The 13889-nt window shown below is 41.1% G+C and overlaps 2 protein-coding genes across 2 annotated transcripts in view; one reads left to right on the top strand and one right to left on the bottom strand.

Moving 5' to 3' along the window:
- Positions 1–1152, bottom strand: part of dnajb11 (DnaJ heat shock protein family (Hsp40) member B11) — a 9289-nt gene extending 8137 nt beyond the window's left edge. The window contains exons 1-2 of the mRNA XM_008295574.1: positions 981–1152; positions 457–613 (exon numbers count right to left, since the gene is read on the bottom strand). Of these exons, the coding sequence (XP_008293796.1) occupies positions 457–613; positions 981–1054 (231 nt within the window). The 5' untranslated portion in view covers positions 1055–1152. The remainder of the gene's footprint in view (positions 1–456; positions 614–980) is intronic.
- A 159-nt stretch (positions 1153–1311) lies between these two features.
- On the top strand, positions 1312–12903 carry tbccd1 (TBCC domain containing 1). Its single transcript, XM_008295575.1, has 9 exons — positions 1312–1579; positions 4524–4588; positions 4673–4939; positions 5157–5315; positions 6434–6550; positions 7690–7939; positions 8050–8236; positions 8883–9413; positions 11191–12903. Exons 2-9 carry the CDS (start codon positions 4526–4528, stop codon positions 11402–11404), a joined length of 1788 nt encoding a protein of 595 aa, XP_008293797.1. The 5' UTR covers positions 1312–1579; positions 4524–4525; the 3' UTR covers positions 11405–12903.
- Positions 12904–13889: the final 986 nt, after the last annotated feature.

Consider the following 13889-nt stretch of genomic DNA (forward strand, 5'->3'; position numbering starts at 1 on the left):
ATCTATTTACAATGCACTGATAAAATATGATGACTCCACTGTAATGTTAGAAAGGTGTGTTTAATATTTATGAACCGCTAATAAATGGTAAAAACGCAGTGACATCAGTAATTGTAAAACTAATAGGAAGGTTTGACAGGAAACACCGGCAGCTCTTATCTGAATCCACTCCCTCTCATCCACGTCTGAGTTTTCAGAAGGCCAGCTGTGCTGCGTAACAGCCAATCAGAAGCAGCCACACGGTCTAATCGACCAATCACAGCGGCCGTAGCGTTTCCAACAACAACCAAATAGCAGCCGCATAAAAGACTTTTGTATCAGAGCTTCAGGCTCTTCCGCACACAAACCATTTACAGTATCTGTTGATGATTGTATGTGCATAAAAGCATATTTTGAGCCGGAATATGTTTACGTAGCCTCTCTTCATGTATCACCGGCACCAAACACACAACCCACCTCATAAGCTGCCCCCAAGTCCGCGAATTTGTCCTGAGCTTTGGGATCGTCCTGGTTTCTGTCGGGGTGCAGCTGCAGAGCCAGCTTTCTGTAGGCCTTCTTAATGTCCCTGATGGAGGCACTCTTAGTCACCCCCAGGATCTTATAGAAATCCCGCCTGCAGGACAGGACACAGGGGGATAAGTTAGGGACAAGACAAGACAAGTGTAGCTAGATAGCAATGGTGCTACTTCAGAGAGGTGTCCTGATAGTCAGACACCAGGGGAAGCTAGTTTAGCTTCACTGCTAGCTCCGAGCTAACTAAGCTAGCTTCAACCAACGCATGGCCGGTACTGTACTAGTGTTGGTTACTGGATGTAGAGAGTCAGATAGACAGCAGCAGGGCAGTTCCTAGCAGGTTAGCTCGGTGTGTGAGCCTGCTCCGGTCCTCTCCACACATGGAGGGCAGCTTTAGACCAATCACAGAGGAACATGTGTACCAGCTGGAGATGCTGTTTCGCCGCTGTGTCGCTGCTCACACTTACCCCGCCAACACCGCCGTGATCACGTACAGGAGCAGGCAGCACACATGGCACAGATTCATCCCTTTAGCAGCCATAGATCCCGGGATTCTTCCAAAGGAGGTAGCGAAAAGAGAAACAGCCGGCTTTTGAAGCTCGGATCCCGCTGCCAGTCAGCAGCCGTCTTCCTCCTGTCAGACAGAGCCCTCCCTCTGGTTGTCGGCAAATCCGCCTCTCCGGCTAAACTCCGCCCCGCCTTAAAGAAACACCTCATCGTCATGTGAACGCAGCATCTGTCACTGTTTAACCTGATTTCTCCTGAGTGGACGGATTTCATGTGTAAAGACAGCAAACAAACAAAAAAAATGCACGTTTGGTTTGAGTGATGTGTGAAAACGGGATACGGTCGCTGGTGCAGGCTGAAGCGCGCTCCCGTGAGATGCGCGCAACAGATGTCGATGTGAGCGGAGAGGAGCGCGCCAAATAGGAAGCAGGGCAGCTGTAGTCTGACAACAAACCGCTTCAACCTCTGGACTCATCGTTATTAACTCCTATGACTTCTCGACCCAGCGGTGTGTCTTCTATCCGGACCAAACACTGAGCAGCCCGGACTCATTCTGCAGGTGAGAGCCTCCTTAGCTTCGTTAGCTAACGGTAGCTAAGTTAGCTCAGGAGACGGTGAAGTTAACTTTACGAAACAACAATAGTTCGCTCGCTCGTCCGGTTATTAACCTGCCAGTCTCATTCTGATACAATAACAAATGAGTTTTCAGCTCGTTTACCACCTGTCTGACCGGTTTGGTTTGGTTAGCTTGTCAAAATTGCTATTGTGATGACAAGTCAGGTGTTGCTAGTTGTCATGGGAGCATTTACAGGAGACATTTGTCGCCATGGTAAAAAGAAATAGATTAGATTTCAGCTTAATTTCCATTGTGCAGAGTACAGGAACAAATAAAGCTAATGAAAGACAGGTATAACCAAGCAGAATTGTACAGAAATAGCATTATTTCAGCTGCAAATATCAGCCAGTACAGAATACACCCCTGTGCAATATCACTGAAATGTCAAATAATTCAAAATTGAATCACCTGTAAATGACATTAAATGTTATTTCTAAGCGGAACAGTGGGGTGTTTTTCGTTCAAAAATGTTTGATTATTGACAATGCAAGCCCCAAAATATAAAACTCAGTGCAACAAACGTGAATCCACCTGCGATTTCAGATCAGACTAACTCCATGAACATGATTATAAAATGAACTGTGAACACTAGAGTCAGTCTTGGACCTGGAAGCTGAGTTTATTTGCATGTTTACATCATGGCTCCACATAGAGAAGAATTGCCAGAGGAACTGCAAAAATCTGACTGTGAACACTTCACAAAGACGGAAAAGAATATAAGAAGATCAGTGAACAACTACAAATCATTGAGACACAGCTGCTGCAGTAATCAGGAGGTATAGAAGGAGCCATACTACCACTAATCAGAGCTGCAGTGTTTGTTCTACTAAAAGGGTTCCATGGACAGTGAACGACTTTCACAATCTAGTAATGAAAAACAGATGGGCAGCTGCTTAAGGCTTGGCAGAGGGATTATCAATGGAAATCAGAGTTTCTGTGACAGCACAGACCATGTGAGGGATATTTAACAACATCAGCCTCTGCGAATGCCATCCAAAAAAACACCCATGCTTACTCTTGGGCACAAAACCACAAAAGTAAACTTTGCTAAAGAACAGAAGAAGTCTGCTAAATATTGGGAGCACATTCTGCAAGGTGGCACAGTTGGTAGCACTGTTGCCTCGCAGCAAGAAGGTTGCCAGTTTGTGTCCCGGTGAGGACACCCAGGATCTTTCTGCGTGGAGTTTGCATGTTCTCCCCGTGCAGCGTGGGTTCTCTCGGGGTTCTCCGGCTTCCTCCCACAAGGTCCAAAACATGTTGAGGTTAATTGGTGATTCTAAATTGTCCGTTGGTGTGAATGTGAGTGTGCTTGGTTGTCTGTCTCTAAGTGTAGCCCTGTGATAGACTGGTGACCTGTCCAGGGTGTCCCCTGCCTTCACCCTCAGTCAGCTGGGATAGGCTCCAGCCCCCCATGACCCTAGTGAGGATTAAGCAGTGTATAGATAATGGATGGATGGATGGATGGACATTCTTTGGCCAGATAAGATCAAGATAAATATGTTCTGCTCAGATGGGGTCCAGCATATTTGGTGTGAAAGGGACCACAGTGAATGCATAGACCTGACAGTGAAGAACAGGAGCAGGGGTGTGACAATATTGTTAAAGGTGTTGGGGCGATAACCTTTCAAAGCACAAAAGCACCCAAGAATTTCCAAAGTCCAAAAAAGTGAAAACAATGACCTCAACAAGTTGGTTTCCTGACTAGAATCCAGAAGAGCAGCTTCAGGGTACTGTAAAGAGAAAAGTAGAGCAATACAACTCCTCCAGCAAAGAATAGTCTGTGAACAATGTTGGAACATCTCTCCAGAAATGTGTGAACACATCAATGCCAAAGAGAGCTAACTCAGTAATCAAAATTACATGTTGACACACAAAGTATAAAAAATGAAATGTCTAACTGTATGAGCCTTCATTTTTAATATAGTAAATGTAAACTGTTATTTTGCGATTTTACATAAGGGCAGAACCCTAACAGCAATTTCCCTGAGGTTTCCACCAAAGGGATCAATAAAGTTCTATTCTATTCTATTCTAAACCCAATTTTTCAAATTATTAGTAGTACAGTAAGAATAGAATAGAATAGACTTTATTTATCCCAGGCCTGGGAAATTGTTGAATTATTGTAACTGTTAAGCGATACAATTTAGAATGATTTATTTTTTAAGTGACATTGCCCACCTCTGTTGGTAACTGTATATTATAAACTGTGCCAAGTATTTCTGCAGTTGTGCATGTCAAATCAAGACTTGTTTTCAGGCTTTCGACAGTTTTGTAATTGTGCAGACAACAGGAACAAATCTGCCAAATTTAATGCAATTAGAATTTAACCAGAATTGTGAAGAAACAGCCTTATTTGTGCAGTTGTGCAATATATACTGTTGTTTATGTACAGTGAAGTTGCTGGAATATGGCTCATGGTCATGTTAAATAACAGTGACCTGAACAGTTTGGATAGTAGTTGAGCACGTGCAAATTTACAAATCATAACAAGTTAGTGTAGTTTTGCACTTGTAGGATCAGTTTAACTACAGCTGTGTCTCAGCTTTCACATCAGTTTATAACTTAATCTAGGTAAGACAGTGTGATAACTGATATGACGTGGTTAAAAACCTGACTTTAAATAGACAAGGTGTATATCAGTGTCCGAACATGACAGTCGAAAGAAATTATTTTGATTTTCAAGGGCACAGTTTTGTTCCTGAACGCTGCCTGGCGTATCTAAGTTGACTGCTTTATTTAACTCTAAAGAAACCAGATATGCCTCTCTGGGTTTGTAAAGAGAATGTTTTTGTATATCTGTGTATGCAAAGAATGCATTTTAATAAGCATGGTATGATTTCTGCGTTTTCTCTGTTGTGTGTCATCATTTTGTTTCCTTTATGTTCAGACATGGAAGGAGACAGTGTGAGCATATGGCCACGTATGGAGCCCTTCCTACTAGGTGCCCTGCAGGTGAATACACTCCTAACCACTATTCAGTGTGAAGATATTGTCGAAGCAAATATTTTAAAATAACCAGAGTTTACACTGTCATAGGTGGCTCCCTCCTCCAAACTCAGCCTGCACTACCTTCGTAAGATGGCCACTTATGTACGAACACGAGACGGCTGCTTCCCCGTTCTGGGCTGGCCCATGTGGAGGCACATCGTCTGTGAAAAGCTGCAGCTTCCAGAAGACCTTGCGTGGCTTTACTTTGAGACGTTTGATCTTCTTATAGGCCACACACCAGAGGAGAGGCTGGAGTGGGCAGAGTGTCTTTCCCAGTGTTCTTCCAAAAGCGAGCTTGACCTACAAAGGAACAAGGTGAAGACAAAAGGGGGTGGAGTACGGTTTAGTTACAGATTACATGTTCAAATAGCTCAGCTTACCTCTGAATGTAATACTATCTAATCTTATTTCTTGCATGTTTGTGTGCTACTCATTGCACTGTTGTGTTTTGCCGCACTGTTGTGTTTTGCCCCAGTGTTGTAACCCTGCTCTCAGATTGAAACGTTTCTGTTTCTTTTCCTTTGTGTTCCAGCTGTCTGTGGACACACTGCAGTTCCTCCTCTTCCTCTACATCCAGCAGCTGAACCGAGTGTCACTGCGCACCTCCCTGATTGGTGAAGAGTGGCCCAGCCATTGCACTCGATCCCCGTCTCCATCAGACCGAGAGGCCAAGACCAGCTCTCAGAACAAGGTCCTCTTTACTGGATGATTCCATCTCAGATTATCAGGGGCCTTCTAACCCATCATCTCTGATTTACCTGAAACTTTTTTGTAAAACTTTTTTTTCAATGGTATCTGTGAAATTTTAGATTGATAGATCAAATACTTTCCTAGATATGTTTTTTTTCCCCTGTCAACATACTTTCAGCTCAATTTTTTTGGCACATTGAGAATTGAGACTGTTTGAATGGCAATATCCCAGGAACTATTGAGGATAAAAGTCTAAAATTTTCACTGGCATTTCTCATCATGTCATTGATGTAGAATTGGCAGTTTTATATATAAGTATATCTGCTCATAAGTAAGTTAAAATATGAAGAAAAAAAAAATGAAGCCGTCATGAAAATTCCCGTTTTAATCACACATTAACAAAATTGGATAATGTAAAAGTTAGCTAGTGATATTTTCTGACCCATATGTAGCTGCATGTCACAATAATACAAAACAAAACATATAGAATACTTTCAATATGAAAAACGTGGTCTTGAACTTCCATAACTGATTGAGTAGGTGTGACAAGCTGCCACAGAAACACAAACATTGGTAGGTAGTTCAGGAGTTAAAAATGGTTCTCAAAATATAACTAAGTACATTTTTTCTTTTAACATGGACACGTTTTCATTTTTGGATGCCACTTTGTTGACATAAATGAAAATACATTTCAGGTATGAATTTCAGTCTTTTCTCTTTCATAGTTCCTGAGATAATGTTGTTTAAACAACCTCAAATTTCAATGTGCAAACAAATTTAACCAAAGTGGGTCAACGGGCAACTTTCTAAAAAATTTTGTCTTGAAAGCTATTCAATATATCAATCTAAAATTTTACAAATACCTTTATTAATATTCATATTTTATGCTATAAAACATTCAGGACACTCAGATGGTCGACCAGTAATTTGATGGTTTGAGATGGAGTGATTGTGACAGATAAAAGACAGACTGATAGCATTAATGCATGTTTTGGTGTATTGCGTCATTCTGATTATTCCGTCCTATAACATCAAATCGAAAGCACAAATTATGTCATCGTCATCCTTCAGATCATTTTGATGTGTCACTTACACACCATTTCTGTTTTTGTTCAGCAGAACTGGGATGATCAGGCCCACCTGTCATTTGTGCAAAGCCATCTGGCGGAGATTTTGGAGCTGCTGGTGGAGCCCGGCCAGCTGTCTCAATCTGGACAGGCTTTAAGAGACTGCCAGGTCTGTGGACATCGAGCACACATCCTCCTTTCTGCCACAGCTACAGTTTTTAGATTTTTATAACAACATTAGATGTCTTTCTATAAAGTTGTCAAGCAAATTTGAAGCAACCTTTTAATGTTCTAAAGTCAAAAAAAAAGAGAATGCAAATTCCACACATCAGGTTGTGTAATGTACTCATAAGGTGGTGACATACACTATGTTACACATGCTATAGCTACGGTAAACAAAGTAGAAGAAGTACAAAACAGAGCCAGTTATTTGCCAAATGCTAAAAAGAAACTTAAAAGTGATGAAGATCACAAAATTCTTACTAACTACTAGAGAAGAATGGAAAAAAGTCTTCAGGAATTAATTGTTTATGATAACCGATTTTATTTGCCATAAGTGGAACACTCATTACTTTAAGTGTTTGCTTGCAGAACAGCTATTCTGTGTTTTGCAGATACAGTCATCCATCATCTGAAATAAGTCTTTAATTTGTAACTTACGAGGGACGCACATTTTAAACTGTTTGCTTAATTGACCGTCAATCTGCTTAGCAATCAAGTGGACGTTTTTCCATATGCAGATAATACAGTTTTGAACTACTCAAGTCTAATGTTTGTCGCTAAATTAGCTCAAAATTTGAAGGACAGAAAAACACCAAATTAAAAACTAAAAAGAAAAAATTAATGACTTCATTTAAAGTTGCTCCTCAACAATTGTCCCGACAAAATCCAAAGTATTAAGCGAGTTGCAGTCTTTCACAGGAAATAACCTGTCACGTTATTAATCTCTTTACTGCTGCTGGATAAAAGAATAATCCTCACAGCTGATCAGCATGATGAAGCGACTTGATGATGTACTGCCGCTCTACTTTATCGACCGTGAAAATCTGTCAGTATTTACTGCCACCTCTAAAATGGATTTATACTCAGAGCAGAGCGTTGCTGCAACACTTCATTACTTTAGTTTGAATGTTGTTCAACACTGCTAAACCAGATAGCCGCCAGATGCCTACGTGTTCCTCGTCTGTCTTATTGGTTTATATAGTTTTAATTGATTCAGATATTCATGGTAATTATTTAATTAATCATTGACATCCCTGTATCTGTACCTGTGCAACTATAGCTGATCTTACAGTTATGTTTTGTCAGATATCCCTGGATGCTGTGCGGAGTTTGGGCCTGCTCCTGGAGGGCTCGGCTTGTCCTGGTAGACCTGTCCAGCCCGTCCACCGGCTGCTGACCAAAGGTCCACTTCAAATACAAGCTGGTTACTCCACACTGAGCCGCTCCTTCCCCCTGCACAAACTCCTCTCCTGCCTCCAACGCAGCCTCACGCTCAACCCCTTCGGCATAACCGCCTGCCTCCGCTCTGGAAAGAAACTCGCCTGGGCTCAACAAGGTGTCTGAAAATCTCCTGGCATCAGTACTTCTTCGCCGTCTTCACTGTGTCTGTACCCAGTTGTCTACATGTCTTTGACTTTCTGGTTGTCCTCTGTGTGTGAATTCTAGTGGAAGGGGCCATGAAGAGAGCCAGGATAGCCAGGAACACCCACACGGCTCCACCTGGCAGTAAGATGGTGCTGATGTCCCAGGTCTTCAAACAAACGCTGGCCAAAACCTCAGACAAGCTGACTGGTGCCAACATCAAAATCCACAGATGCTCCGACGCCTTCATATACCTGCTCTCACCTCTCAGGTAACGTTAGCTTCCATTAGCGGAGGACTCCAGACTGTGACCAAGTGTGCTAGTAAAAATTTCAAGATGTTTGCCACTAAGTAATCCATTGAGCTGTTAAGATTAAACATTCAGTAGCTGATTCTTTTAAAAGATAAAACTAATAGACAGAGGTGGTGGACAAGAAGAGGTCTGACACAGGTGATGATAGGTGCAGTCAGGGAGATACCAACTGAATATGATTAATAATCATGGTTTTGGCTTCCTACAAGTAAATGATCGACTGTGTTATTGAAGTTTAAAATGCGTTCTGCTCGTAGAAAACTAAAAGGTGGTTCCAACTAAATCTGACAATAAAACACATTATTTCACACCTTTTTCAAAATAATTTTTACTGAAGTGAACTGCGGCCACCAAGCAGCATCTACTGTAACTTCAATAATGTCAAGTCACGCTTACGTCACTCTTATGCAAAAAAAAAGGGGGTTAAACAGCATAAGACAACTATTTTCCATCATTCAAGGTTGATTATTACCATGTTGTACCAAAAAGAAATGGGAGGGAGGCACGATCAAGTCATGTGCTGGTAGAACCAGTGAAAAAGTTGATCTGGAGCCCTTCAATAACATAAAAAGTTCATTTGACGTGTTTCTTGTTGCGCCTTCAGATCCGTCAGTGTGGACAAATGTCGGGACAGCATGGTGGTTCTGGGTCCTGTTGAGACCAGCGTCCACATCCACAGCTGCCACAACGTGCGGGTGGTGTGTGTGGCTGGCCGGATCGCCATCGGCGCCTCCTCGCGCTGCACCATCCACGCCCTGACGCCAACCCGCCCTTTGCTCCTGCCTGGAAACACAGACGTCACCCTGGGTCCTTTCCACACTTTCTACCCCTCCCTGGAGGATCACATGGCCAGTGTGGGGCTGGCTGTCGTCCCCAATGCTTGGGATCGGCCCCTGCTTCTGGGGACAGAGGGCCTCGCCAACCCCCCAGTTAACACGTCCTCCTGCCCAGACCATGCCTGCTTCCGCCTGCTGCCTCCATCTGAGTTTCACACCATCGTCGTGCCTTTCCAGATGGAGGGCGACACATGCGAGGTGCCTGGTGGGCTTCCTCCTCAGTACCAGGCTGCGCTCGATGAAAAGGACAAGAGGATACAGAACTGGCAGAAGACAGTGATGGAGGCTCGACTCAACAAGTCAGTGGACATCAGGACCTCATCACACCATTTATTATTCTAAATAATATGACAGGAAATATGTTACAGTACATCCACAATCTACATACATCTACAATAGATATACATTTAATCCTAGTATCTAAATTAGTCAGGTACATTTAGTAAGTATTGTAGGATCTTAAATATAATGTTTGAAATTAGGCAGGTAAACTTGTATAAGAGATCATTTTGTAGGATCTTAACCTTTAGTATAAAAGTTAGTCAGGGAAATGTACAACATTAATAGTACGAGGTGTGTCAGAAAAGTTCCAGGACTGGTGTCACAAAAGATATAGTTCAAACCCAAACTACAAATTATGAGTTTTCCCCTTCAGACAATCAACCAGTACGTCTACAAAGAGATCCTGCAGCATTTGTTTGTTCAGTGTGCAAGAAGAAGCGAGAGTTGTGGCAGGACAAGTCGTGGCTGCTTCATCATGACAACATGCCTGCTCACAATGTCCTGAGCATCCGACAGTTCCTGGCTGAGAAGAACATCTCTGTGCTGGAGCAACCTCCCTACTCACTCAACCTGGCTCCGTGGGATTTTTACCTCTTCCCCAAGCTCAAGGGGGTCATCAAGGGGACCCATTTTGAAGATGTGGACAAAATCAAAATGGCTGTGATGATGGAGCTGTGGAGGCTCCTGGAAGAATCCTTCCACAAGTTCATGGTGGCGTGGCAGAGAAGGCTGGGAGAGTGTGTTAGACTCCAGGGGGATTACTTTGAAGAGGAAAACTCGTAGTTTGTAGTTTGGATTTGAAATATATCTTTTGTGACACCGGTCCTGAAACTTTTCTGACACACCTCGTATTGTGGGATCTTAATCTTAATGTTTCAATTAGTCAGTAAATTTACATAATAATAATAAACATATTGGAGGGTCTTAACCTTGTATAATATTTAATTTAGTGAGGGACATTTTTATAATTAGTAATTAAAGGTAGAGTCTTAACTTTAATATTTAAATTCTACAGGTAAACTTGTGTTTTATCTAATATTGCAGGGTCTCAATCTTCATATTTAAGTTACCCAGGTCAATTTACATATTTTCATTATTTAATTGTCAGATAAATGTGTCAAATACATTTATATAATAAATAATATTGTAAGGGCTTAACTTTAAGATTTGATTTAGTCATGCCAACTTGTAGAATAAATAATATTGTCAGGGTTTCTCCGTAATTTTAAAAAATGTGTTGAGCAAATTTTTATTTAATATAATATTGTAGAGTCTTCACCTTAATAATTAAAATTGCAAGGTTAAAAATTTAAGGTAAATTAACATAATAATACTGTAGGATCATAATATTTAAATTAGGCAGGTAAATGTGTATAATAAATAATATTATGGGGTTTTCATCTTAATGTTTAAAATTTGTAGGTAAATTTATATCATCACTTTGACTGAACTTCTGATGTTTAACAGGTTCTGTTTCAATAACAGAGGCGACTTGACTCTATGTGACAACAAGTTTTGTTTATCCATTATCCAGCGTGCTCTTTTAATCAGTGGAAAGCTGTAAACGGAAAAGCCACTCCAGAAATCAATATGAATGCGAGTTAGCTGCTTGCTGCTGAGACATTATGGAGTTTACTGGTGTCAGTAAACTTGCTGGAGGGCTCTGCAGCACATAGGATGTAATCTAATGTGGGAAAAATCCTTTGATCGATTTCTACATTCTAGCATTTATCACTAATATCCCACAGATGTTGTCCCTCTTTTGTGGCTGATTTTCTCTGTTCATGTCTTTAGGGAGCAGCGGAAGCAGTTCCAGGAGTTGGTGGAGGTCAAGTTCCACGAGTGGCTTCTGGAAACGGGGCACCGGCAGGAGCTAGACAGCCTCATCCCACCTACGATAGCTTCTCTGCAGGACTCAAACGGGCCAGCAGCAGACACTGCCCGGGTTAACAACGGCAAACACATGAGGACTGGGCAGGGGGATGGCCACTCACCTATGGCCTGTTGAAGTGTTGGGTTATTGACACCTGTAGATTAGGACAGTGTTGCTCAGGCATGTCTGGAGCTGCTGATCCAGCTTGTAGAGCGACTAACAGGTATGTCCAGCTTTACTTCTTAAGAAAAGGCAGCTAAGTCATTACCAGGCCAGGCAGGGAGTGGATCGGCATGCTGTAAAACCACTCCTCTGAGGGGAGACCTGTAAAAACACGGATGGAGCATGTGTGAAGTTACCGCAAGCTTTTAAAGGGGCATTTGGGAAAAGCTTATCTTTGGATCTAATGCTGAATGTCATGTTTGGGAGACAGAAAATCTAATTTTGGTCCAAAAAAGTGAGGAAGGGACCAATGTGATTTACTGTCAGTTAAGCAGACATGCCCTAAAACATGTTCTCCGATAAGGTAATAGCTCTTATGACTCTATTAAGACACAGTTTTACATTTTGCATTAACTAGCGATACAGTGTTCTTGGTAAAAAGGAGAATTTGAGACTTATTGTGTCAACTAACAGCACTTGCAACTCATTTCATCAGTTTTCAGCCTTCTGTAAAGCTTGGTGTGGTCAGAATCCTAGAGAACTATGACACGTGAACATGCTACCTTTCCTTCTTTCACACAGTCTGGAGTTGTAGCTCTTCACAAATTCATCCCACAAACTGCATCTGTAAAGAAACAACTTCACAAAGGGAAATTTCTGTGCATTTAAAGATGCAGAATGTAGATGCTAAATAAGTTTAGCACTTTGGGTATAAAGAACATTTAAGTAGCTATTTGCTCAGGTCATGGTATTTTTTGTTATTAGATTATTAAAAAATGGTAATCAAGAAAGCAAACTCTAATAATTCCAATAATAATAATAATAAAAATAACTTATTTTAGGTGTGTGATTCCGCCATCCAGACAGGTACGTCAGCAAAGTGTCACAAATCCAACCTACAGTAGTACAGTAGTACAGTACAGCAGCTGTTTGTCTGCTCTGTCATTTATTGCGGACTTGTCCTTTAATTTATTCACCCATAACAAAACAAGCAGATTCATTTTGTGAAGAATTTAATAAACCTGTTGCCAGTTTTGCTACAAATCCTAAAAGTATTTTTCTATTAATCCATCTTAATAAATATGTATATTTTAGTTTTGTAGAAAGATTATTATTTATGAGTCTACCTTGTCTCCAGAACCAGATTTAGCATTTGTTACCTCTAAGTGTACTTCAGGCATTCGTCTTCTGTTTTTTTTTTGTTTGTTTGTTTCACAGACTAAAACCAACATAGATTCAACAGAGCATCTTAAAGGCAGCCTTGTATTCGTTACAGGAAGGCAAAGAAACGTGCTGGAAAATGTGACTGTAAAAGATGAAAGTTGATACACTGTCAAATGCCTTACTGCTGTTTTTTGTCTTTACTTCAGAAACATTCCCGCTGATTTGAACACCTGAATGCAGTTATTAAATAAAGAGCACAAAATAGATTTTGATTGTTGAATTAGAAAATAATAAAGGTTTTCACTGAAGCCTCCTGCTTCTTTTTGGTTTTTTGTATTACCTCAGCCAAGGAGGTTACATTTTAGCCAGCGTTTATCTGTTGGTTTGTTAGCGAGATAACTTGAAAAGCCATGAACAGATTTTCAGGAAATTTTCAGAAAAATGTTGATAATGGCACAATGAAGAGATGCTTACATTTTGGTGATGTTGTGGCTTAGTGTCTGGTTATTTTCTTATAAAACAGTGAATACTATTAAGTGTCACAGTCGCGCAGAATGCTGTCCTTGCAGCATTTGTCCATTCAGTCCTCAGTCCTCACCACTGTCTTCTCAGTAGTGCAGGAGGAAGCTACAGCCAGGCAGCATTACAGGAGTACTGACAGATAAATACTTTTACATGCAGCATGTAACTTACACAAGATTTTTCACATCACACTTTGTTGTTACTGCTTTCTTAGTTTTAGCTTTTATTTGTGACATGAACACAGAAGATAAACTTTACTTCTTAAACCACAATGCCCGTTCAGACCTTTCTCTCACTGGGATGTCGCGGCAGCAAACAAATCAGAGATAGAAATCGGTATTCTCAAACTGTGGTGGCGGCTAAACTTTTCTAAACTCACTTTTAAAACCAGACAAATCTCTTGTATTCTACTCTAATTCTATTCCTCAACTTCAGATTGGCAGAACAAGGCCTCAGGTTCCTCAACCTGAATATAGCTCTTAGATAGCGTGTTCCTGACAAACTACACAACAACAACAACATCTGAACACTAGTGACTCTTCTCTGCACACAAGCAGCTCACAAACAGTCTTCATCAAAAGTCTAGATTCTCTCAGTCTCCTGCTTGCTGACTTGGAAGGCTAGTTCCCTAACAATGTCCACTCATTGTTCTGCCTCTACAAACACAGAGCAGATGTTGGCTCATGATTTTTAACTCTCCATCAAAGTCCACTTATTTTTCTGTCTCACTAATGACAGACTACGTGGCTCATAGTTTTTACTCCTTAACAAA

This window comes from Stegastes partitus, unplaced genomic scaffold (genome assembly GCF_000690725.1).
Source record: "Stegastes partitus isolate 25-593 unplaced genomic scaffold, Stegastes_partitus-1.0.2 Scaffold1060, whole genome shotgun sequence".
Taxonomy (NCBI): domain Eukaryota; kingdom Metazoa; phylum Chordata; class Actinopteri; family Pomacentridae; genus Stegastes; species Stegastes partitus.

What these genes read in the sequence shown, in the direction of transcription:
- tbccd1 (XM_008295575.1), top strand. Translation starts at nt 4,526, where the DNA reads ATGGAAGGAGACAGTGTGAGCATATGGCCACGTATGGAGCCCTTCCTA. An exon ending in TTGACCTACAAAGGAACAAG is followed by an intron (nt 4,940 to 5,156) that starts GTGAAGACAAAA and finishes TTTGTGTTCCAG; the next exon opens with CTGTCTGTGGACACACTGCA. An exon ending in AGGCTTTAAGAGACTGCCAG is followed by an intron (nt 6,551 to 7,689) that starts GTCTGTGGACAT and finishes ATGTTTTGTCAG; the next exon opens with ATATCCCTGGATGCTGTGCG.